This window comes from Panthera onca, chromosome C1 (assembly GCF_046562875.1).
Source record: "Panthera onca isolate mPanOnc1 chromosome C1, mPanOnc1 haplotype 2, whole genome shotgun sequence".
NCBI lineage: Eukaryota > Metazoa > Chordata > Mammalia > Carnivora > Felidae > Panthera > Panthera onca.
In genome coordinates, this window is record NC_138346.1 from 191,322,183 (window position 1) to 191,348,234 (window position 26,052).

A 26,052-nucleotide genomic window follows, 5' to 3' on the forward strand; every position below is an offset into this window, starting at 1 on the left:
AGGACTTCGGCTCAGGTCATGATCTCGTGGTTTGTGGGTTCAAGCCTCATGTCAGGCTCTGTGCTGATAGCTCAGAGCCTAGAGCCTGCTTCCGGTACTGTATCTCTCTCTCTCTTTCCCTCCTCCACTCATGCTCCCTCTCTCTCTAAATAAATAAACAAAATTTAAAAAAGAAAAGAAAAGAAAGAGGGGTGTTTGGGTGGCTCAATCAGTTAAGCACCGACCCTTGATATCAGCTGAGGTCATGATCTCACAGTTCCATGAGATAAAGCCCTGCATAGGGCTCTAAGCTGATAGCATGGGGCCTGCTTGGGATTCTCTCCCTTTCTCTGCCCCTCCGCTGCTCGTGCTCTCTCTCTCTCAAAATAAATAAATAAATTAAAAAAAAAAAAAAAAAAGGAAATGTAGTGGAAAATACTAAAAAAAAAACCAAACACCTCTACATGACTTGGAAGCAGTCTCAGAAATGGGGAGGGACAAATCAGATTTTTTTTTTTTTTTTTTTTTTTTTTTTTTTTAAGATAGAGAGTAGGGGAGAAGGGTAGAGGAAGAGAGAGAGAATCCCAAGCAAGCTCCACGCTCCGCACAGAGTCTGATGCAGGGCCCAATTCCACAACCCTGGGATCATGACCTGAGCTGAAACCAAGAGTCAGACGTTCAACTGACTGAGTCACCCAAGCGCCCCAGGTAATTTTTGTTGTAAGTCTCATAGTAATATTTGATCTTTTAAAATAAGAATAAATATAATTTTGATAAAAATAAGTTTATAGAAAGTTGGGCTGGATTATGAAAGGTCTTAAATAACAAGATGAGTTTGGATTTTATCCTATAGGTAACAATGAGCCCTTAAAAGAGTCCTCCCACTAAAAAAAAAAAAAAAAAAAAAAAGAAGAAAAAGGAAAAATCAAAAAGATATTTGGAATCCCAATCCCCACAATAGATTCCCTTAACATTCTGGTTAATTGTTGTGTCGGAACATTTCTCCCTTATCACTGCTTGACCTTATGATTAAAGGCATTTCACCCATAACCAAAGAAAGGGAAGATCTATACACATTATAGGCAGGTATAAAGAACATGTTCCGGTCAAGACTGCTGCTTCCACTCAGACTCATCTGACTCAGTGAGTCAGGTGGTGACTTCTGAAACAGCCTCATCATAGATTACCCTCAGGGGTCTCCCAAATAAAACCCATGCTTGGGAGCATTTTCCCCTCGGTCTTTGGCATGTCAGGCTAAAAGTCTCTTCTAATGATTTGTTATTTCATGGAGAGATACAGGGAGAAGTACAACTAGTATGGAGGAGGAATGTTGCCACCTAGGGCCCAGGGAAGTCCAGCACTCTTCTCTAAGAAACCTCTGATTCAGTCCCTCCTGATTCACATCCTTCCTACCCTTCCTCCAAAGATCAGCTATAGTTCCACAGTGTACCTAGGAGTACAGCCAGATGATCAGCCAGAAGGATGCAACAATTCAAGACAGCACCAAATAATGTTTTCCTCCATGCCATCCAATTCTGGGGGGTTTGTTTTGCCTTGTTTTTTAACTTTTTCTTCTTGTTTATGGTGTGTCTTAAAGAGAGGCAATATCTTCTGTCCAATGTTACCAGAAAGTACTCCAAGCCACTTTCAGATAAATGACTCATAAAGCACAAAGACAGCAACTGATTATTACTAAGCCATCTCTCCCCAGATATTCCTTGGGAGACCTGAATCCTGACACAGAATACAAGCGATAAATACCCTCTCTTATCTTTTTGAAAACTGCTGGTTTAGCCTCCAATCTCATAATCATGCAGAGTCTGGTAAGTGTTAAGGCATAATAGTAGTGACTAGGAACACTCTTCTGTAAGCTTAATGTAAATGGAAGCCTGGGGGTGACTGGTTGGCTCAGTTGTGGGAGAGGGGCATTTGACTCTTGATCTCAGAGTCATGAGTTAATTAATTACTAAAAAATAATTAATAAAATAAAATAAATGGAAGCCTGAATACCTAACCAACTTTAGTGAGTTGCAATATGAAGAGATACTGAAAATTACTATCCTTTCTCCTGACTGTAAGTTTCCCCCACTTATCAGCTTTATCCCTACACACCACAGAGGGCCTCCAATTCAAAGAGAGGAAAAAAAAAAAGAAAAGAAATTTGAGGTTAGAGCAAAGATCCAGGTCTTGCCAAAACACTGGAGGAAACTGAAAAAAAAACAAAAAAAACAACACTGGAGCGAACCAGAGTACTTTTGGCAATAAAGCCAAGTCTCTGAGATTTGACCTTCTGATATCTAGGCAAGTTCCTGTATCTAAAATATCAGGGGAAATGCCACACTTCCAGCCTCCACGAGCATGTGAGTTTCAATTCCGAGACACAGACACTGCTAACCATAGAGCTAACACGCAGAGTGCAAGACCACACTACACTGCGAGTGAAAGAAATCCACGACTGGCACAGGATGTCATGAGATGTCTCACCCAGTTAAAAACACGGTACACCCAAGACAGGCAGAGACTTGACCACATGCTCTAAAGGCTCATGAACAGCACTGCCCACACCAGGGCTCATGAGAAAGGAACTAAAAAACAGGTGATGTTTCTTGTGATCTGTGCTAGTCAATCATTCTGACTGCCCAGGCAACCATACAATTCAACACCTCCCTCCAGCCTCAATCGAGGTTCCTGTCTCCACCTGCTCCTCTGACATCATCCTGTCATTATATCTTCTTTGAAATTCCTTTGATGAAAAATGAGTCATCTCTTCCTGCCAACACAAGCCCAGGCCTCTTCCAGGCCAAGTCATTTTTGTCAGTCCTCTGAGGACAGGGCGCCACCCAGCGGCTCCTCCGGCTGCTGTCTCTACACCTCCCAGGAAAGAGTGTCTCAGAGCAAGATCAACAGCCTGGAGAAAAAAATGTAAGAAATGAAAGAACTGAGGTTCTTGGTGGAGCTGGAAGGAGGCCTGCGACCCAAAACATAAGCTATCTATGCCAGTGGAACACAGAGTTGAGAAGATAAATAAGAATGAACGTAGGACACCGAGAGTCACACTTAAAACCTGGAAAGCTTTCAACCTCAGGGCATTCACCTTAAAAGCTTTTGTTCCTTATACAATGTGCCATCAACTATTCCACATAAAGTGATAGCAAACCTAAATTTCTCATCTTGAGGCTTTGGGGCAACAGTAACCTACCCAGTGCTCAAGACAGTGATGCTCTAACTTCAAGATTCACAATGGCAGGAATAAGGAGACAAGCACAAATTGACAAAATACTATTCATACATACAAATCACCCTAAATTTTTTAAATAACAGCTTTATGGAGTTTAATTCACATACCATACAATTTACCCTTTTTAAAAAGATTTTTTTTAATGTTTATTTTTGAGAGACAGAGACAGAGACAGAGACAGAGCGTGAGCAGGGGAGGGGTAGAGACAGAGGGAGACACAGAATCTGAAGCAGGCTCCAGGCTCTGAGCTGTCAGCACAGAGCCTGATGCAGGGCTCGAACTCACAAACCATGAGACCATGACCTGAGCTGAAGTTGGACACCTAACCAACTGAGCCCCCCAGGCGCCCTTCAGTTTACCCTTTTACAGCAAATAATTCGATGGATCTTGACATATTCACAGAGTCGTGCAACCATCACCACCATGTAATTTTAGAACATTTCATTACCACTCAAAGAAACCCTATATCCATTAGCAATCACGTCCCATTCCACCCTCTCCCAGCCCCAGCAGCCACTAACCTACTTATTGTCTCCATGGACTTGCCTATTCTGTATAATAGAATCGTACAATATGTGGTCTTTTGTAATGGTCTTCTTTCACTTAGCATGTTTTTAAGTTTGATCCATATTAGCATCGATTAATACTTGATTCCTTTTTGTTGCTGAATATTATACTATTGTATACATATGACACTTTTTGTTTATCTGTTGATCAGTTGATGGATATTTGGGTTGTCTCCTCTTTTGAGCTATTATGAATAATGCTGCTATGAGCATATGTTGTACAAGTTTTATGTGGATATACATACTCATTTCTCTTGGATATATACTTAGTGGAATTGCTAGGTCATGCAACTTTTTGAGGAACCACTAAGTTATTTTCTGAAGCAGCTGAACCATTTTACATTCCCACCAGCAACGTATAAGGGTTCCAATTTCTCCACATCTTCACTTTTTTATTATAGTAGCCATTCTAGTTGTTATGAAGTGGCATTCTCATTATGGTTTTGATTTGCATTTCCTTAATGAAAAAATGTTGAGCATCTTTTCATGTATTTTTTGGTCATTTGTGTATCTTCTTTGGAGAAATGTCTATTCAAATCTTCTGTCCATCTTTGAGTTGTGTGGTTTTTAACTGTTAGATTCTATTGGTTCATTTTATACATTTAAATATAAATCCCTTAATAAATATATGATTTGTAAATATTTTCTCCCATTCTGTGGTGTGTCTCTTCACTTTTTAAGTAGTGTACTGGGGACAGTACACTGGAACTCAGTGGGCTCAGTCAGTAGCTGGGCTCAGCTGGGCTCAGTCAGTTAAGTGTCCAACTCTTGATTTCTGCTCCGGTCATGATCTCATGTCGTGAGACTGAGCCCCATGTTGGGCTCCACACTGAGCATGGATCTTGCTTGGGATTTTCTCTCTCTCCTTCTCTCTCTACCCCTCCCCTACTTGAGCGCGCACACACGCACGCTCTCTCTCTCTCTCAAAATAAATAAATAAACTTAAAAAAATAGTGTCCTTTGAAGCACTAAAGTCTTTAATTTTGATCAAGTCCAATTTATCTATTTTTTTCTTTTCTTTTGTTGCTTGTGCTTTGGGTGTCATATTCAAGAAATGATGTCTTAATCTAAGGTCACAAAGATTTTTTTCCTAAATTTTCTCCTAAATGTTTTTATAGTTTTAGCTCTTACACATAGATCTATGGGGCATTTTAAGCTTTTGCATATAGTGTCAGGTAGGGGTCCAACTTCATTCTTTTGCATATGGATATGAACTTGTCCCAGTATAATTTGCTGAAAAGACAATTACTTCCATTGAACTGTCTCAACATCTTTGTCAAAAATCAACTGATTATAAATGTAGAGGGTTATTTTTGGATTCTCAATTCTATACCATCGATCTATATGCTTATTCTTATGCCAATACCACACTGTCTTGATTACTATAATAAGTTTTCAAATTGGGAATGGGAGTTTTCCAATTTTGTTCTTCTTTTTCAAGATTATTTTGGCTATTACAGATCCCTTGCATTTCTACATGAATTTTAGGGTCAATTTGTCAATTTCTGGAAAAAAAAAAAAAAAAAAAAAAAAGCCAGCAGGGATTTTGGTGGGGACTACATTGAATCTGTACATCAGTTTGGGGAGTACTACCATCTTAACAATATTAACTCTTCCAGTGCATGAACATATAAGGTAAGAAGCAATCTGAGCCACTGTTTTCTGATACTTAAATTTCCTTAAATACTTAGCACACTGGAGATACTTGATTTTAAGGACCCCCCCTGAAAAGAAATAAAATGCTAAAAGATACTAATTAGAAAGCCACAAAGATACTAATTAGATAAAGATACTAATTAGAAAAGCCATATTGCAATACATTATGTTTTTTAACTAGTTTCCAAAACAGCTGAGTACTCTAAGACCTAGAGACTTAGCCGAGCTTAACTAGGTCTGAGAGGAACAGCAAAGGTCCTGTGATCTGCCAGGCCCCACTGGCCTTGGCTCACTCCACTTTAGTAAACGACAAAAGATGGAATAACTATGACCCACTTCTCTACCTCAATGAGGTAGAGAAATGCCTCAAATGAGACAAAATAAAATGTTCAGAGATTATTTTACATCTTCTTTTATATAAATTGGCCACAAATAATTTCTGAGAGAAATAAATCTTTGCATCAGTACCAGAGTAGGGAACCAGACATTTTTAATAAAATGGACTCATATGTAACAATTGGGTCAGAAGAGGGGACACAATCATAGCAACTCTTGGTGCTATATTTATATAGCAAACAATTTGCACTTAAATGTGTTCATTTAGAGTGGCTGGGGTAAGGGAGGAGGGGAGGGGGTTGGGGGAAGGGATACACTAAAGGCCTATCTAGCCCTCCTTTGGGTTGCCACTGTATTTACTAGACTAGAATAAAGGCAAAGAGTAGTATAACTTTATGTTATAATATATAAACTATACAATTAACATTATGTAGTTAAGTAGGCCAAGAGCTAACCAAAGGCAGTCCACTAGCTACCATCAACTCTGACCTCTTCGATTACACTACAAAGCTCCCACTTTCAAACATAATTAAATACCTCTTGGGTGAAAATAACCCATTTTCTTAGGATTAGAGAATAATCTTTATATGCATAACTCTAATCCTCTCTAAATCCACTTTTACCAACAGGAATTATCTCCCCATTTTACAGAAGAGGAAACTGAGACTTACAGAGATGAAGTAACTTATCCAAGATCATACAGCTATTAAGCAGCAATGCTGGGATTCAACCCCGGCATCTTCAATTCTTTATCTAGTGATTTTTCCACTAGTCCAGTGGCTTTCCAAATATCCCAAATCTCCTATCGATGCTTCATCTCAAGGCCTTCAAGGAACAGAAGACACAGGAGAGCAGCCGAGTCCCATTCCACCTCTGTCCTGAGTGGAACTGGCTTTCCTAGACCAATAACATGAAGGAGGGAGGGAAAGAGGCAGAGGTCAAGGTGGGAAGAAAGGGAGTTGTGGGCAGAGACAGAGAGAGAAATATGACCAAAGACAAAGATGAACATCAGAACAGAAGTGTGGGGGGAGTTCACCTTGCAGCTAAAAATGAAACTAAAAACGGCAGGCAGCCCTGGCCAAGAAAGATAAGATGACTTCAGTCAAAACTACATACTTTTTTTCCCTGATGATTTCCATTTCTCCTCTGTAAACAGAAGTTAAAATATCACTTAATCACGGTTTAATCATTCTCCAAGTTCACTGCAGTTTAACTCCTTGTATTCTGAAGGCTTCCAGGATGCTCCTAGAAAACTCTGGAGGGAGCTAAGCAGACCATCAAAAGATGGCTAAAGCAAACAAGAAAGCAGAAGGAAACTTTCAATAAGCATAAGTCTCCAAAACCACTTTACCAAGCCGGAAGTTTTATATTAAGCTCACATGCCACCTGTTCCTTCAGCTTTTCAATCTGACACCTAATCCACGCATGGCCATGGCTCATGATAGGATTCCAGGAGTGAGACGCCAGACCAGAATTTCACTCCTGAGGGCCAGGGCTTTAAGACTGCTGGAATGTGCCTAGTAAAGATGTGGGGGTGTCTGGGCAGCTGAAAGTCTCCACAAGGGAATTCAGTAAGGACAACTGCTTTCCCTCAACCCAAGATTATGAATTTAAAAATAAATCTCAGTGACCCTCATGCCTTAAGAATCATTTGGAAAATAACGTTATTGAATCCAACAATTTGTCCCATTTGGGTGAACCACAGAGAGGGAAAAAGAGAGAAATGTTCTTACCATCCCTCTCAAAGAGTCTGATAGGACAAATAGACAAGGGAAATCCCAAGTTGGCTTCCCAGAAGCCAAGGTTCATAAAGTGTGTATTTTTATATTTCTTGTATTTTCAGGTTTCAGGAAGACTGTTAATGCACATGCAGCATCTATGAGGTACTAAGATATATATACATATACATATATATATATGTATATGTATATATATATGGTCTTTGTAATCCCACTCCATATATATATATATACATGGGATATAAAGTATTTGTAAAAGGAAAAACTACAGTGAATTGTAAAGCAGTATGGTGGAAGGCCTCTGTGGACTGTCATAGTGAAGACAGGGACACAACCTTGACGCCTCAAGCTCCTCTCCTGGAATTTGTAAATAGGAGGCAGTGGGGAATAACTGTTTCCCTGACAGCCTAGATACTGCGGAAATCCTTCTCAGTGATCCCATTTCTCAACTTGACTAAAATAACTACCACCCAGATTCTTGGAAATTGCCGTTTTCCTTATTCAATTGGGAGCTTTATCACCATGGCAGTGCAGCTTTTCTTTTGAACCGAACAGCTACAGGATTTCAGCATTATTCTCACCCAACTGATTCTTAAGACTGGAGGGTCACTGGGAACAGTCTAAGGGCACTTCAGAAGGCAAAGGCTCTCCCATTCACTACAGTTACTGGTAGATCGCAAAACAAACAGTGCATAGAACAGAACTGAGATGTTTCCACAAAGTTACCTCATAGAGCTGGCTCTCTGAAAGGATATATTACCAATACCAATTAGAAACTGGGCATGGGGCTTGGAGTCCTACCTTGCTCTACACACACAAATGCTCCTACCATGACCACCACCATCCCCTTCTCAGACAGCAATAAAAATGTTATGAATGACATGGGGGGTGGTTCCTAGACCCTTCTCTGATGTCCTCCTTGAACAGCAAAATGATGACAGCAGGGCCTGAGGCAGTTCTTTGTACATTAGTCATCAATCTGGAAAAGTCCTGCATAAGAAATCCTATGAGGTGGCCCAACACCTGAGGCTCTACAAGCCAATCATGGTTGCTGAAGTTTTTGTTTTATTGGAGGGTTTCAGTTGTTCATTTTTTGTTTTGTTTTGTTTTAGGTTTTTTTTCTGGGGTACAGAAGAAACATATAGCTGATAATAATCCATTTTCTTAGGATTGAGAAAGCAAGGGCTGCAGCTTTGACCTTTGTTAAATGTGATGTTTTGAACCAACAAAAGCTGAAGGAACCTGACAACAAGTAGGATGGAGTGGGGTTACAAAGACCAGGACAACTATATGGCCCTCCCAGACAGAAGCTCCTTCTGTCTCTATGTCTGAAAATACTGACAGCATAGACTTCCCTCAAGCCTGATTACTGTTTGATTTACATGCAGGAAGGGCAATCTTTCACAATCATTTTTCTTATCAGTTATTTATTTCTGATAGTCCCCACTGCTCAAAAGAAATAGTTAAAAAAAAAAAAAAAAAAAAAACTTAAGTATGAGAAACTACCTAGCTTTACTATTTACCAGGAGCTCCCAGAAGGAAGAACATTAGAAAGAAAAGGAGGAAAAGTGTATAAAGAACTCCATGTTTCCCCAACTGCCTCTTTCACTGAGTAAATACCACTGACTCTTGAGACACTAGGAAAACTCCACCTTACCCTATTTGAGACCAAACTAGCATTCAGCTTTCCAAGGTCCCAATGAACAGAAACTCCATCTCCTCCAGTTCTATGACCAAATCAGGACAAGAGAAATTACGGCTTTGCTAAGATAGCTCTCCAAATACACACACTACCTTCTTTTCTCAAGTTGACCGGAGGACTGTGTGAGCCCTTTGAAAGCCATGCCTATGACTGTATTTTCAACACCTAGTTCTGTGCCTTGCAAAGAATGGAATTTAACAAGTGTTTGTTGACCTTAACTACCCTTTTGGGTTCCAGGTGATGCCCTAAACAAACCCTGGTCCTCCTACAACTATGGTCACCAATTTCCCTTCTCTCAAATCCCCAGGCCAATAACAGTGATTCCTGGTCTTGGAAATCATAACATACCTCCAAGTTTCCAGACTTTCTCAAGAGATGCCACATAATTCTCAAATACATCTTTGAAATAGAATTCCTAACCCTCTTGACATTTGTATTGTTTGGCATTTTTGTTAAGGAAAGGAACTGAAATAAAGTTAATCAAAAGAAGTCACAATTCCCCAAAGGCTGGGGTCTTTCAAAGGACCGTTCCTCTCCAAAGCTTCAAAGGCAAGCACTGGGATTCAGAGAAACCAGGTCATAGTTTCGGCTTGTCAATAACCAGCTGGGTGACTTGAGGAAAGTGTCTTTTGACCTCTCTGGGTGGGCTCTTCCTCATCTACCTCAGTAAATTTGGGGTTGATCCACGAACCAACTAAACCTCTAGAGCTAAACCAGTGATGTCTAGTCTAGTGGGTATAATGAGAATTCATTTCTAACTGGCCTACCCTAAGCAGGAATTTTCTATAGAAAAAATGGCCTTAAAAGGGAAGAAAATGAAAGAAAGAAAAGGCCTTATATGAGAAGGATAAAAATCTTAAGTTAGTGGAGAAAGCCGAAACTGTGACTACAGAATTTAAAAGAAGACTCTTTGAGGTCTCCCCACACCCAGCCACTCGCACTCTCTCCCAGACTCCTTGAAAGAATCCTGAACACTGAAAACAAATAAACGCAAAAGGCAAGCATACAAATCAGCATTCTGGATGAGAAAAGAACTTCTGAGAGCTAGAAATCAGGTTTAGGAGAAGAAAACAAAGATTTAAAAAACAGAAGAAATAAGAAAAACAGCAAAAAGGGATACAGGAGAATCAGAACGCACTTGCGTTTAACTATACAAATTTGACCACAGAGAGAGAAGTAATTTAAACACAAACACATAGGTTTGCTCACGGCTCCACTCGGTAAGGTTTTATGCCAAGGTCAGGTTATGCACCAAGGTGAATATGAGAGAGAGGATGCGAATCTGAGACATCAGTGAGTCTCAGTTCCCATGTGGTCTCACACTGCCAGCACCTTGAATACTGAATATGATTCTAGTGTTTGAGAAGACTTATTTTCTTTCCATAAAATGCCCCCTAACTACAAGCCAGCTACTCCATGCAGTGTTCTAACTCTGTCCTGGCATATACACAAAACCATGTTTATATACTTTGATTTATGGGTCATTTAAGGTATTTTTCAAAGACAATTTTGATTCTTTGGGATTTTCACTTTATGTGCTGCCATTAGGATCTAATCTCCTGCAAGAGGTAAGATGAGACTTCACCTTGTGGGGAAGACAGGGCAGACATGGAAATCCTTCCTAGAAGCTCAAGACAATACAGAAAAGGCCAAGAAAGAGACCACCAACTTACATATCTGTGTCACCCTCTAGCCACACACCAGCAACTCGGGAAAGGAAGCGGCAAGCTTACAAAACAGCCCAGAGACTTAAGATGGGTAGCGCAGCAGGTCTCTCATGGATGGCCAGGGAAATGGAGTGGCTGGGCACTTGCTCGGACATGCCATTAATGACACTCCCCCAGCCTGGTACTAGAGTCACTGGGGCCAGACCAGCCCTGAGGACTCCCCCTTTCCCTACTGAGATTTCCTTTTCCTGTTTCTCTCACTACTGTGTATTTGGAAGACCAGGGGCACCTCCTCTACAACTCAGTTCAAGGTTCTCCTGGAGCACGAGAAACCTCACTACCCTCAATCAAAGACCAAGAAAGTAGATGACCTCTTGGAGTCATGACCCACGCCCATCCCACAAATAAGAGCAGTTTTGCCAGAGAGTAATAATATAAGCTCCTCTTAATGAAATGGAATCCTTGTTGACATTCAACTATGGAGACACTGAACCTCTAAGAAGTGTCTACATAGAGAATAAGTCTTTCCCTTTGCCTCTGACTGACAAAAAGATCATGCCTGATGAGAACCTCTACCTCCTTTTATTCTAAAAAGACAAAGGCCTGACTGATAGCCTTACACAGCAACATTTGAAATCAGAAAAATAAAGCTAGCTACACTCAGCATCTGTAGTAGATAGACAGTAGTAGTAATATTTACAAAACTAACAGTCAATATTTCCTGAGCACTTACTATATACCAGGCACTGTTCTAAGTACTTTTTACATAATTACCTCACTCACTTCTCATTACCACTGTATGAAAATGGCACTATCACAATCCTCATGTTATAGTTGAAAAACTCTGGCCAAAAGGGGAAGGCTAAGTAGACACACTAAGTGACAACGTGGGATCCAAGGTCATCAGCAGTGTAGATCCTTGGGGAACTCTCATTTTGGATGTATTTCATAAAAAACAGGAAGAAGGAAAGACTAGCAAAAGCAATCACCAAAAATTGGAGAAATATTATCATTTCCTTTGTTTCCTTCTTTCCACTTCTGCAAAAGTCTCTGATTAAGTCTCTCCTGTTCTCTTTAGCTATCTTTCCTCCCCCCAAACCCCTCAAACACGGTACCTTCACAGGCTCTCAAGTCTTCCCACAGCAGCTTAAGGAAAAGAAAAAAATGTGAAGAAGGCCTTAATCAAAAGCCCTTTTCTTTTGGCAAACAAAAGGCCTTGGTATTTCCACAGACAGACTAGTTATTCTTAACCCTAACCAAAGATTCTTTGGCAGAGAAAGAAATATGAAAATGTTAGGCTTGTGGGAATGGCTTGTGCTTTGGGCTTTTGTGTCTCAGTCAGTAAAACCAGCCCACAGAAACATAAACACACCACCCCTCAGTAACTCCAGGCCGACTTGGTCCAGGGTCTAGGGAGAAAGAGAGAGAACAGAGTCCCTACTACGCCTGATGGTCTAGGCCCTCTCTCCTCTATGCCCTTCCTGAGTGGGGGAATGTTTGACAGTTTTTCAAGCACACTAGGCAGAAAAATACATCTGAAGATACAGACACATAACAGATCAAGTTCTGACAGTGGAAGAAAAGCAACAAGTGGTAGCAGATGAGGGCAGAGATGAGGCCTAACTCTGGGTGCTCTCACTAGCCTCTGTGCTTCTCACCCCAAATCACCCCACTTTCCTAAGTAAACTGCTAAGATCTGGCAATTGTTTCAAGTGCTTTCTCCACCTAGCACTGGGTTTTAGAGGCATAGTGTGGCCCTGAACGGCCTTAAGTAGTCAATATTTTCCCAGCAGGGAAAGGGAAATTAAGACTATTTTTAAAAATAGGTCAGTAAGGGGGAAAAAAGGAGGGGAAACAGTCTGCCCGAAGTCAGGAAGGCCCCGGCAGCACTGACCCCAGATAGATCTGGGCTAAACTCTGAATCTCTGACACTCCCACCCCCATCCACTGCATGAGCATAGTAGCATTATGATACTAAAGTGCCTAAAGCCTTTATACCCAGGCAACAGCCCCCTCCCCTTGCTACCTTACCCAGGATATTATGAATAAAACCACTATGAGGACACAGGCCCAGAGGCATATCTCCTAGCAGCCAGGTCTCTGTCACAGTGGGAAACAAGAGTAGCCAGGTATGAGGAGTCTCAGCCCAGCTTTGAAATCCCCTGGAGTGAATAGCCCAAATTAAGCTGTGATTGTTATCTATAATGGTACAAAACCTTGAGGTGTTAAACCATGAGGTAATAAGGTCCCATGTGGTTTAGGACTCTGAATTCTCTTGATTACCCAGGAAGCAGGCCCTCATCTTGCTCCCATGCAGTATCAAAGGCAGGTGGAGTAAAAGGCACTGCTCAGCCAGGCTCAAGCCACCAGCAAGTTTCAAATGTCTGGCCTACAGTAGGCACACACATTTTTGCTGAATGAATAAATGAATAAAACATTTCATCTTCAACTGCTATAATCAGTTCCTTCCTACACCCAAGGGGGTGGAGGCAGTGTCAGAGAATTCTAGACAGTAGGGGAAAAAAAAGCTTTCTTTTCCCTGCCATTCCCCGGTGATCAAGCTCTTCTGTTGCAAAGTATAATGCTCCCTTCTATATAAAATTCATTACTTGACTGTTCTCCCACAGAGATGGATAACAGGCCACACTATCCTAATCAAGGACAATGGTGCTTCTGCAGCTGGTGTGCAATATACAGAGTCCTCTGAAAGACAACACAGCATAGTCAGGGAGATGTCCCTTGCAGCAGTTTTTATATAGCAACAACCTGGAAACAACCCAAGCATTCAACAACTAAGAGAATGGCTAAGTGAAGCCATTACCAACATTATAACTGAACTTATAATGACTATAGGGAAACATTAAAAATAAAAAAAATAAAAAAAATCTTTACAATGTCACATGAAACAGGCATGCAAACATACATGTATATGTTAAGTGAAAAAAGCCAGACACAAAAGGCCACATGTTATAGGATTCCATTTATAGGAAAGATCTAGAATAGACAAGTCAGAAAGCAGATTAGTGGTCACCAGGGGCTGAGGGAGGGGAAGGGATGGGGGAGTGACTGCTTAATAGGTACAGGGTTTCCATTTGGAATCGTGAAAATGTTCTGAAGCTAGACTAGTCGTGATGGTTGCACAACATTACAGATGTATGTAATCTCAATGAACTGTACATTTTGAAACGATTATAATGGTAAATTTTACGTTATGTGTATTTTGCCACCAAAAAAAAAAAACTGGATTGGAAAAAAACCACATATATAGGTCAGGATTACAATTATGTAAAAGTAGACATGAACCAGAGGAACTCAGACAAGTCCCAACATCTGTTAAATTAAAATGGAACTTCACTGATGTTGGACAATAAATAAAAGGAAAGGAAAGTAAGAAAGGTCAGAAGCATGCAACAAGCCCTGAAGCCATACTTACAAGCTACAAATAAGTGCCCACCAAGTGGGGAGACAAGTTACATGGCTCACCAGGCCCCGGGACAGCAGGTGTGTGTGTGCTAGGGGGTGAAGGAGAGAGATCTCAGGCCCTACTCAGCCCTGTCCTCTAATCCCCCTTAAAAACACTCCCTAGGGCAGAGAAACCATCTGTTTCAACAAAGCCTAGAGCCCTACAAGCATATTAACTCCTTCAGTGCTCACCTCCTACACATGAGCTTCACTCAATATTAAGTGTTCCTTTTAAAAATGCCTTTATTTTTTTAAACAATTTTTTTAATGTTCATTTATTTTTGAAAGAGAGAGCGAGAACAATCATGAGCAGGGGAGGAACAGAGAGCTAGGACAGAGGATCCAAAGTGGGCTCTGTGCTGACAGCTGAGCCCGATGCAGGGCTTGAACTCACGAACCACGAGATCATGACCTGAGCCGAAGTCAGATCCTTAACCGACAGAGTCATCTAGGCGCCCCTAAAAGTACCTTTAAGTGTTAGAATATAAGCTCTACAGTGGAGGAGACTTGGCCCTGTTCTTTGGTATATCCCTAATACCCAGAATAAATCAACATCAGAGGACATTCAATAAATTATTGTTTCATTTATGACTATTTTCTAAAGTCTCCCTCTTCTCGTCACTTGTCCTCACTTAGAGTCTGACCTGGTTTCCTCAAATTCACTCAACCAACCAATATTTTGTGTGCTTGTGCACAGGATAAGTAGTCTCCTCACTGTGCGGTCTATCCCTAGACCCCAGGGCCTAGCACAGCACACACGGTGAGTGCTCATACACATCTGTCAAATGAAAGAATAACTCACTTTGGTCACCACACCTTATCAGCATTCAGTACTGAGCACTAAAATCTGGCTAGGTATGGGCTAAGTACCATGAGAGTTACAGAAATGGGACATCTATTAAACACTCCTTTCAAAAAGCTTACAATTTCAATGAGAAGACAAAACTACCATGCAGGAAAGTAATACATCAGCATGAACAGTGATAATCTGAGAAGTCTTCGTGGAGAAGCAAGGCCTGAGGTGAGGCTGGAAGGAATGGATAGGTTTCAGTGAAGTATAAAGGGCATTCTAGGTAAAAACTGCCTAAGAAATGGCCGCAGTAGAGAATGAATGAGGCACTTCAAGGTACAATAAGGAGATGGATTGGGGCGCCTGGGTGGCTCAGTTGGTTAAGCATCCAACTTCGGCTCAGGTCATGATCTCACGGTTCATGGGTTCGAGCCCCGCGTCGGGCTCTGTGCTGACAGCTCAGATTCTGTGCTGACAGCTCAGACAGTTCAGATTCTGTGTCTCCCTCTCTCTCTGCTCCTCCCCGACTCAGGTTCTATTTCTCTGTCTCTCAAAACTAAATAAACATTAAAAAAAAATTTTTTTTAAAGGAGATGGATCTGTTTTCAGCTGAAAGTGTGTTCTGGAAATTCCATGCGATAAGCCTGGAAGAGTCGGAGTGGGGACAGAACACAAAAGTCTGTCATGGGGCATCTAGCTGGCTCAGTTGGAGGGGCAAGCGACTCTTGATCTCGGGGTCGTGGGTTTGAGCTCCACACTGCATGTAGAGATAAAGTAAGTAAGCTTAAAAAATAATTTAAAAATAAAAGGTCTGTCCTACTTTTGGTAACAGAAAGCATCAAAAACAAAATATGATGCAGTTGCAGTAGTTGAGGCGTGAGGTGATGAGTGACTGGACCAGACTCATGGCAAAGGGAATGGGAAGAAAGGGACAAACTTAAGAGAAATTCTGAAGAAACAAAAGGACCCGATGACAGACTGAAAATGGGAGTTGATGAAGAGAGTGGAGCCAGAGATGTCTCCAGGGTTTCTGATCTAAGACAGTGGAAAAATGTGAGCACAACTGTCAAAACTGGGGAAACAAGGAGGAGAGCCAAGTCTAGGCTTGGTTGTGAAAATACTGAGTTCAAAGTGATATCCAAGTACAGATGTCCTGCAGGCAGCTGAAAAACAGACCAATAAATTGAGATTTTTATACATACAATGGAATATTATTCAGCCTTAAAAAATAAGGAAATCCTGTCATGCTACAATATAGATAAACCTTGAGGACAACAGGCTAAGTGAAATCAGCCAGACACAGAATGGCAAATACTGCATGATTCCACTTATAAAAGCAATTAAACTCATGGAAGCAGAAAGTAAACTGGTGGTTGCCAATGGAGGTGTGGGGCAGGACAAGGAGTTGCTGTTCAACCAGCACAGAGTTTCAGTCACGCAAGATGAAAAAGTTCTAGAGATCTGCTGCACAACAAATGTGCACACAGTTAACAATGCTGTGCTGTACTTGTAAAAATTTGTTAAGAGGGTAGATTTGGTATGACATGTTTTTTTACCATAATAAAAAATAATAACACCTAAAAACACTGAGAAATTTTAAGTAGTAGAAGACAGATGTGGGAGTTCGCAATTCCAAAGAAAAGCTGACGCCAGAAGAACTGGCTAGAGGAACAACAACAACAAAAAAGGTCAGGAGAAGCATCATAATGCCAGCTATGTCTGTATGGTGTATTTACATGTCCCGCTGTGTTAGGAATTTTACCTGTGCCATTCCATGTAATCCTCATAATTTTATGTGGGAGACACTCTTATCCCCGTTTTACAGATGAGAACATGGAAGCTCAGAGAAAGTAAGTAGCCTGACCCATTCTAATAAATGTAGCCTGACCCATTCTAATAAATGTAGAAACTTGGATTTTAACCCAAACCAGCCTGGATCCAAGGCCCTGGTCTTCCCACTTCACCACACTGCCTCACCCCTTAGGTAACTGCCAGAGGTAGAGTCAGAAAAAAGAAAAGACTCAGCAGAGGCACATAAGCAGCAATAAGGTAAAGGAAAACCAAGAAATGCTCTCACTGAAGCTAACAGAGAAGAACATTTTGAATAGGCAGAGAGGTCACAGACAGTATCAAATGCCAACACTCCAACACATAATGAAGTCCACACTCCAAGCTATCTGTAAAGGGTCATGAAAAGATGGGAGTCCTGGGCCAGGTTCTGCAGCCCAGAGAATTTCAAAGAAACAGAAGCCCAACGCAGAGCTAAATGGGCTTCTCCCCTCTTATCACTGACACACACTTGGAGCTGCTATTCTCCCGGCTACACCATGGGCCTCATGCCGAAGTGCATCACCTGACGAGTCCCAGGAAATACCGACCCAAACACAAACCATTGCACAACACAGGGTCATGTTCAACTTGAGCTGTGGGAAAAGTGTCGCCACTCCAACTGTAGTTCAATATACAATCCGTTTGTTTCTAAAACCAAACTCCCTTTTAGAAGGATTTCATGTGCCTGCTCTCTTCTTCTCTTGTCCTGGACAAACTAAAATCAGATACATACAGTTCCACTTCAGGTGCAGCCCTACCTCTCTATATGACCTCATACTGCTGCCAGAGTTCTACTTCTCTCCTATCAAAAAGCCCCTGATTGTTTATATCATTTCTCTGCCTTGAAAATATCTAGTGCTGTCTACTGCCTACATTATTGCTTAGCCCTTTATAACACAGACTCAACTCTCCATTCCAGCTTCATCTCTCACCCTAAACAACTGCCCATTCTCCCCAGCTTCCTACTTCACAACACTTCTCATTCTTCCCCAGAGGAAACAGACTTCCATGAGTTTATTCCTTTGCACACCTGTTTTCTTTCCAGAATACCTTTTCTCCCCTAACTGGCAAACTCTTACCCAACTTCAATATTTGGCTCAAATACCAATTCTGCTGTCAGGTCTTCCATTCACCCACCAGGCTGCCCCTAGTAATCACTCCACCTCTGCTCTCACAGTACTTTGTTCATATCTCTATAAATAGCACCAGATAAATAGACAGAGGGGATAGATATCCCACTGGACCATGCAAGAGACTGACAATCCCTCAGTGACAGGGATTGTCATTAATCTTTGTATCCTCAATGTCTTGGATAGGCAAAAGGTTCTCAATGAAAGGAAGGAAGTGTCGGAGGAGGCGCCTGGCTGGCTCAGTTGATGGAGCATGTGACTTTTTTTTTTTTAATTTTATTTATTTTTGAGAGACAGAGTGTGAGCAGGGTAGGGGCAGAGAGAGAGGGAGACACAGAATCTGAAGCAGACTCCAGGTTCCAAGCTATCAACACAGAGCCTGATGTGTAAAATCTTTAAAAAAAAAAAAAAAAAAAAGAGTGGCGCCTGGGTGGCTTAGTCCATTGAGCACCTGACTCTTGATTTTGGCTCAGGTTATGATCCCAGATTGTGGGATCAAGTCCTGAGTCAGGTTCCATGCTGAGCGTGAAGGCTGCTTAAGATTCCCTCTCTCTCTCCCTCTGCCCCTCTCCCCCACTCTCTCTTGCTCACTCTCTCTCTCTCTCTAAAAAATAGATGAATGAATGAATGAATAAAAATGTTTAAAATTTAAAAAAAAAGAAGAAGAAGAAAAAGAAGGAAGGGGAAAGATACAGGCACTTCCAGAGAGAGAGAGACAGAAAGCATGGAACATTATCAGGGAATAAACCAGTTAGTTGGTAACAAATTATAAAAACTCATCTTCCAAATCAAAGGATTTCAAGATGTATCAAACCAGGAAGTCTATAAGGTTCCTGCCACTCCATAATGAGCAAAAGATACTATTTAGCAACTGATATTCATCCAGAGGATCCATGCCCACAGTTGCTGTAATGAATAATACATACGATTAGAGCTATATAGCCTGGCGTTTCTCCAGGAAAATTGCCAAAACAAACTGTGGCAGAATGGTGGGGACAATACTAATAACTACTTCAAAAAACACAAAACCAAGGATGAGGGAAAAATGATAATTTATACTTTGTTAACATACAGGCTCACTCTTTGAGAGCAAGACATAGTGTAACAGTCATCTCCTGTCATAACAAAAAACACAGAACTACCCCACACATTTGAAAATCTAGAGTACGGATCATTATGCCATGGAATCTCATATTCCCCGCGCATTTCAAACCAGCAGCAATAGAAGCCAACCCCAATGTGAACTTGTACTGATAACCCTTTCTAGCCCAGTAACATGCAGTAAGCCTAAAAAATACACAATTAAGGTGCTTGCTTTGACAGCACATATACTAAAATTTGAACAATACAGAGAAGATTACCTTGGCCCCTGTCTGAGGATGACACACAAATTCATGAAGCATTCCATATTTTTTATGGTAGCTATACTCGTGGTGAACACAGCACAATGTATAAATCTGTCAAATCACTAAGTTGTACACCTGAAACTAATGTAACATTGCGTGTCAACTCAGATAAAAAGAAAAAATAAAAATTACTTTGAAAAGCTAAATAGAGGAGCACCTGGCTGGCTCATTAGGTGGAGCATGCAACACTTGATCTCAGAGTTGTGAGTTCAAGCTCCACACTGGGTGTAAAAAGTACTTTAAAAAGTAAGATTTTTTTAAAAAGAGCTAAATACACACACACACACACACACACACACACACACAATTAAGGAGGGCATAAACTTTAATAGTGTACAAAACCATCATGCATCCAAAAACTATAGGATTTACTGAAAGTCTAAGTAGGTGCGTAGTACTGTAAAAGATGTTGACAGGCCTCACCCCAGAAATATGCAGATTCCCAGATTCCTTGCACTGGAGAGAATCACCCCATTGTGATAGGTTCGCTTAAGGGCTCTGGGAATGGGAGGGGTAGACAGTTCTCACTGTGGAGGATGCAATCCTGTCTGTTGGTGACTCAAGCCATTTTCCACTATCCTGGCTGCTGTAGAGACAGACATTTTTATTGACCGCCCTGCACACACGCGTACCTTCCTTCTCTCAGTCCTCAAGCTAATTTCCAAACACCCCAGTCTATCATCAGTTAGAAAGCCCACATTGTCTGCTCCAGGATGTCAACTCCAAGTCAGAAACAAGATTGTACTCTCATCAAGTCTATAATTCTACCCTAAGCCTGTCAGTCCCAAGTAACAGAAGCCAATTTGCACTTGACTGTAATATGTTGATTTAAAACACGGCCCCAGCTCCATTTCTCTCAGAGGCAGTCACCTACCACAAGCAAGGGTGATGACATAGCAGTTTGTCAACCAATTAATTCTATCAAGTTAACCTGGCCTGATTTTCTAGCTCAGTAACAGCAAGAAAAGAAAAAGAGAATCTCAACCTTGGACCAATCTGGGGTTCCAATGCAGGATTTCTGTAGAGCAATGATTAGGTCATTCTTGGTATTGCGTTTCCTGATTAACACAGATGGATCTCTCAGTGCAAGAGGAAAAGGTACTAGGGCTGGGAGGATCAGTGAAGCCATTTAAATGTCCAGAGTTGCTAGGAGAAAAGTTTCAGAATAAAACAGTGCAGTGATGAGATGATGACATGTGGGAGCTGCTGACTAAGTGAAAGAGACACTTGGCACCTGTTCCATGATGAAATTAACTGCACAGTAAAATATCAAAACCAGTTGGCCACCGAGCCTGAAGACAGTGCTATCCCTAGAGCACAAGGGGCCAAGAGCTATCAGAGGTATTCAAAGTGCTACAGGTAACTTGAATAGCTTTTAGAAGTGCAATAAAATTAAAAACCAACATCCAGAGCTTTGAATATATGTTTTAGGACCAGTAATTCTACTTCTAGAGACCTATCCTAAAAGTATCATCAGAAATGCACAGATTTTATTTACAAAGATGTGGATTATCATAGTACAGCTGTAAAAAATTGGAAACACACATGCCCCACAAGTGGGAAATGTTAAATAAATGATCCTTTCATTTGAGGAAATTCCACAAGCTGTTAAGAAATGATTTAAACAAACAGGTAAAGGCATAAAAATGCTTACAAAATAATAAAGAGCAAGAAAAAGAACTACATTACAATAATGACAAACATATAAAAACAAAATGTTATGTATATACGGATAGGAAAATATTAAATGGGAGACACCTGGCTGGCTCAGTGCATAGAGCAGGTGACTCTTGATCTCAGGATTGTGAGTCTGAGCCCCACACTGGGTATAGAGACAACTTAAAAAGAAAACCTTAAAAAGAAAAGAAAAAGATTAAATGGAAACACAACAAGTTATGAACACAATAATCTGCAGGTTGTAGGATTTTTGTGATTTTTGGTTTTTATTTTTCTATGCTTTCTACAAGGCCAAAATAGTGTATCTATTTAATGGCAGGAGAAAAAAAGTGTTTTTTTTTTTCCCTGAGATTCTTTATTAGCCACATTGAAGAGAGGAAGAAAATTCCCCCCAAAAAAGGTCAATCTCTGAAGGGTACATGTCAGGGTATGAGGACTTCTCCTGCATGCCCAGACATGGTAATAACGACAGTCTTCCAGTCTGGCCTACTCACTGGATGTCCAAAGTAAGAGAATGAGAAAGAGGGCTTGACAAATACCTCACAGCTAAGAAACCAAACTGAGTGTGTGCCTTGTCAGTAGTCACCTTGTTCACTTGCTCAACATTGCCACTGCCCAAAACATACTTGGAACCCCTCACTTGGAACTGCCTCCAGACTAGTAATACCATCTTTCCAATGTCTTCAAGAGCAGTATATTTTCATTCTTTGAGATTGGATTTAATGTTTCAAAATAGCCTAAGTCTTAGATAATATCGTTTTTTGACCAAAATTAAGTAGGACTATAAAACAACTGTAGTTTCTTAGGGGAGTAATAATCTGGAGGTGAAGAGAGAAACCACAAAAAGGGTTTTGTGAATGTACACAGCACAGGCACCAATGTCAGAGTATTGTGGGGTTTTTTTTTTTTAACCCTCTACGGTGACTACTGAAGGACATTTGGATACATGAGTTTAGTTCAATTCTTCAAATGTCCTTTCATGCTTAACATGTGCCAGGGGAAGAAGATACAAGAAGAAAGGAGTCTAGTTCCCACTTTTAGCAACAGTATAAAAAACATCTTCTGGGCTCCGACTCTGTGCCAGATGTCACACTATGGTATGTAATCCTCACAACATTTTGGGAGATAAGTTGTATTATCCCTATTTTACAAATGAGAAAACTGAGGCTTACAGAAGTTACAGGAAACTTGCCAAAGAAGTAAAGGCTAGGAGGAAAATCAAATGTTTAATAACTGTAACTATAACATAACGTGTTTAATAACCATAGTTATAACTATAAGCATGCTCTAAAATCAGTACGTTTAAAGTGTTATGGCAACACTGATGAGGAAAAGAGAACTCTATCTCAAAATGCAAAAGGAAGAAGAAAGAGACGAGAGAGAAAGCAAGGAAAGGAAAGGAACTATGGGGGAAAGTGACAATGAACTAGGCACTGAAAGAAGAGATGTTTGATATAAAGAGAGAAGGATAATGGTATTCCAGGCAAAGGCAACAAAACTGTACATGCAGAGTGAAAAGAAGGGCGAAAGTATGTGAGTACTGAGGTATATTTGTTTTGGGTTTTTTTTTATGTGTCTTTTGGTTTTATTTTAGAGAGAGAGAGAGAGAGAGCACATGTATGCACAAATGGGGAGGGGGGCGAGAGAGAGAGAGAGAGAGAGAGAGAGAGAGAGAGAGAGAGAGAGAGAGAGAATCCTAAGCAGGCTCCACACTCAGTGCAGAACCTGAGACGGTGCTCAATGCCCTGGGGGATCATGACCTGAGCTGAAATCCAGAGTTGGACACTCAACCAACTGAGCTACCTAAGTAGCCAGAGATACACTTGTGTTGTGTTTTTTTTTTTTTTTTTTTTAAATAGGTAATTATCAGGGTGCCTGGGTGGCTCAGTCAGTTAAGCGTCTGATTTCAGCTCAGGTCATGATCTCTTCATGAGTCTGAGACTCACATTGGGCTGTCTGCTGTCAGCACAGAGCCCGCTTTGGATCCTCGATCTCCCTCTCTCTTTCTCTGCCACTCCCCTGCTTACACTCTCTCTTTCAAATATAAAAAATAAACAAAAAAAATTTTTTTAATCAGTCATTATCTCACAGACCTATCCCAATTTTGTTTAGCAAAGACTAGAGAACCACCTTCTCATCATTCAACCTTAACCACATATCTGCTTTCCTATTAATCCCCAATTGCCAGTCCACAGCACAGGCCTGGACTCTGCCAAAGAGCAGGACTTGGGCCAATAGTAAAACCTGTCATACCCACAGAAAAGATCCATCTGGGCAGAAATCACTTAATAACTATGGTTTTTGGCAGAACAGAGAAGTAAACCTTAAAGCCCAGAAGCAGCAACAGCAATGGGATATACTGTGCCCCAATCCTGGTGTCAAAGCACCAAGGAGTCACAAGAAATTGGGGACCAGAACTTCAAAAGACTTCTACAATGTCTCTATTCTCCCACTGGGTTCCCTTCAACACCAAATGGAAGAATGGCTGTAAGCTGAATCATCTCAAGAAAGGCAAAGTAGGTAAAGGGGAGCCTATGACCTCTTTCTGTCAGTCCCTCTGGAATACACAAAGATAGAGGTGAAATGAAAAAGGGAAGTGGTCATTCACCATAATCAGGGGACGCAGTGGGTGAAACTCAGCCCACAGGACAGTTTGACAAAGGCAATGCCTTGTATCTAACTATCTGCCTGGCCACCCAGGGTTGGAGAAATAATTGTCTAAGACCTATAACAGCATTCCAGAAATGAGTATAAAGACCAAATCAAAACAACCACATGCCCTCTTTCCAGATAACCTCTCTCACCTGAGAAAGATTCAAGTTCTGGGATAGAAGGAAGGTTAAATCAGGTGCTTTCTGTGGGTGAATGAACAAGACAAACTGCTGTATCTCATACATTGTACTCTATAAAGACTATTACACAGTGTATACACATGAATGTAGGATGAGAAAACAGGACACAGCTCAAGGAGGCTAGTGTGGAGAGAAAAGATCTATTGTCCTCACTTCAAAGCACCATACTCTGCACTCCCCCAGAGAATAAGGTGCCCATGAGTGTCACACATACACTTGGGCAGTTGTGGGTATTCCCCCCCCCCCCATGGCACTTGGTCCCCAGATAGCACCAGTCATCTTGGCTGCTATACTCCCAGGAAAGCCTTAGCAGGACAGATGTTCTCAGACCAGCCAAGCCTTGGGTTTACCAATGTAAGCCACCTGTTATGTGAGTATTTTAGGAGCTAAATGGATTAATACATGTAAAATGCTTAGATCAGGGCCCAGTCCATAACTAACATTTGCTGAGTGCTTAATGTTATTACTATTATCACTAATGCTACTGTCTTCCAGTCTCAACCTTGATAACTGTCCTACAGTGAGATCAAGGAAGAGACCTGGAACCAATCATGTCAATGGGTGACAAGCACTACAAGAGTATAACTTGACCCAGCTCATTCTGAACCAAAGCAAGCACAAGGACTTACCCTGACTCAAAAACTCTGGGAGGGACAGGGGAAAGAAGGTCTAGAACTAACATTTGGTGAACTCTGGCCACATTCCAGACACTAAACTCTGTGTGTGTGTGTGTGTGTGTGTGTGTGTGTACATATATATGTGTGTGTATACATATATGTGTGTACATATATACATGTATATATATGTATATATGTATATATACATATACATATGTATATCCTCGTGTTTAATGTCCATAGTAGTAAATGCTTCTGAGTTCATCTTGGAGAGCTAGAACCAAAATAACCCTAGTATCTGGGGTGGGAAAGTGGAGTGTGAGCTGCCACCACTGTAAGTGTGGTCCTTTCTCTTCTCTGATTTCAGCTCCACACAGGACACTCCCTGGGATAGATGGATCTTGTCTGTTACTTGTTCATTCCTAGCAACCTTACTCACTCCTTGCCAGAAAGGATGGGGAGTGCGGGGGGAGAGGGGGGGGACTTTTTAGGTGGGTCAAGAAAATAAATGATTGCCAAGCTGGTTTTAACATAACCTCTTTCAAAAGCAGACATAGCCCTTCCTAGTGTGCACCATCCCTGAATGGATCAAATCAAGAGCTACTTGTTCCATCAGCCCCACTGAGAAAGTCAGGAGAGTTACAAGACACTCAGGACCAAAGCAAGTCGTATTTAGGGAGTAAAAAAGGACTCTTTCCTCCATGCATGTTTCATGAGAGGAAAACAAGAAGTGCCCTGATCGGTCATATCTGCACTTTACTCTCGAAGCACATACAGCAGAGGAGGACAGGGTTATTTGTGGTGTGGTCTCTTGAGAAACTCAGGAATCTACTTAGGTCACTGCTAAACTTGATTCACTTAGGCCACAGCCATCCTTATGTGGTTTAACTGCTCATCTAAACCCTTGACACAAAGGGGAACCAAAAAAGAAAAGTTCTATTCTCCAATTCTATAGATAAGTAAATCTCCTGTAGTTTTCATCCACCATCTGTCCATCTTCAGGAAGCTCTGGCCTTTTATCAGAAGAACGGAGCCAAGGATAATAGGGAATAAAACTACACTAAGGAGTTTCTACTCTAAATCTTTTCTTCTACTGAAGGAACATGCAAGTTAATGAAGGTTGATAATCCTTCCATGAGTTTTGTAAACAGAGGAGGGAAAGGCCTCTTGCTGTTGGGTGGGTATTGTGCCCAAGAATATAGAAGGATCCCTCTAAGATAGGAAATAGGGCAAGAGAACCTCTTCTCTGCTATGGCACAAGGGTACATTCTTGCACCTCCCTTCACCCAGGCCCCAACAAGGCCCAAGGAGAGTCCCTGAGAAGTTCCACGGGTTCTGTCCCCCTCTCACACCTCTTCCCCGTGATTCTGGATGAAGAAGGCCACACTCCCTCTGCCCTCTCAGA

At 41.2% G+C, this 26,052-nt stretch overlaps 1 protein-coding gene and 1 non-coding gene across 27 annotated transcripts in view; one reads left to right on the plus strand and one right to left on the minus strand.

Annotated features, from left to right (window-relative positions):
* MACF1 (microtubule actin crosslinking factor 1) overlaps positions 1-26,052 on the minus strand; it is a 330,331-nt gene that overhangs the window by 246,104 nt on the left and 58,175 nt on the right. Inside the window, exon 1 of one of the 26 annotated variants that reach the window (XM_060623639.3) lies at positions 6,447-6,489. The exons of the other annotated variants lie outside the window; for them this stretch is intronic. Coding sequence (XP_060479622.3) covers positions 6,447-6,474 — 28 coding nt within the window. The 5' untranslated portion in view covers positions 6,475-6,489. Of the gene's footprint in view, positions 1-6,446; positions 6,490-26,052 lie in introns of those variants that run through there. 26 annotated transcript variants of the gene reach the window in all.
* On the plus strand, positions 19,403-19,509 carry LOC132673975 (U6 spliceosomal RNA). Its single transcript, XR_009608306.1, has one exon. It is a non-coding gene; the product is annotated as a U6 spliceosomal RNA (small nuclear RNA).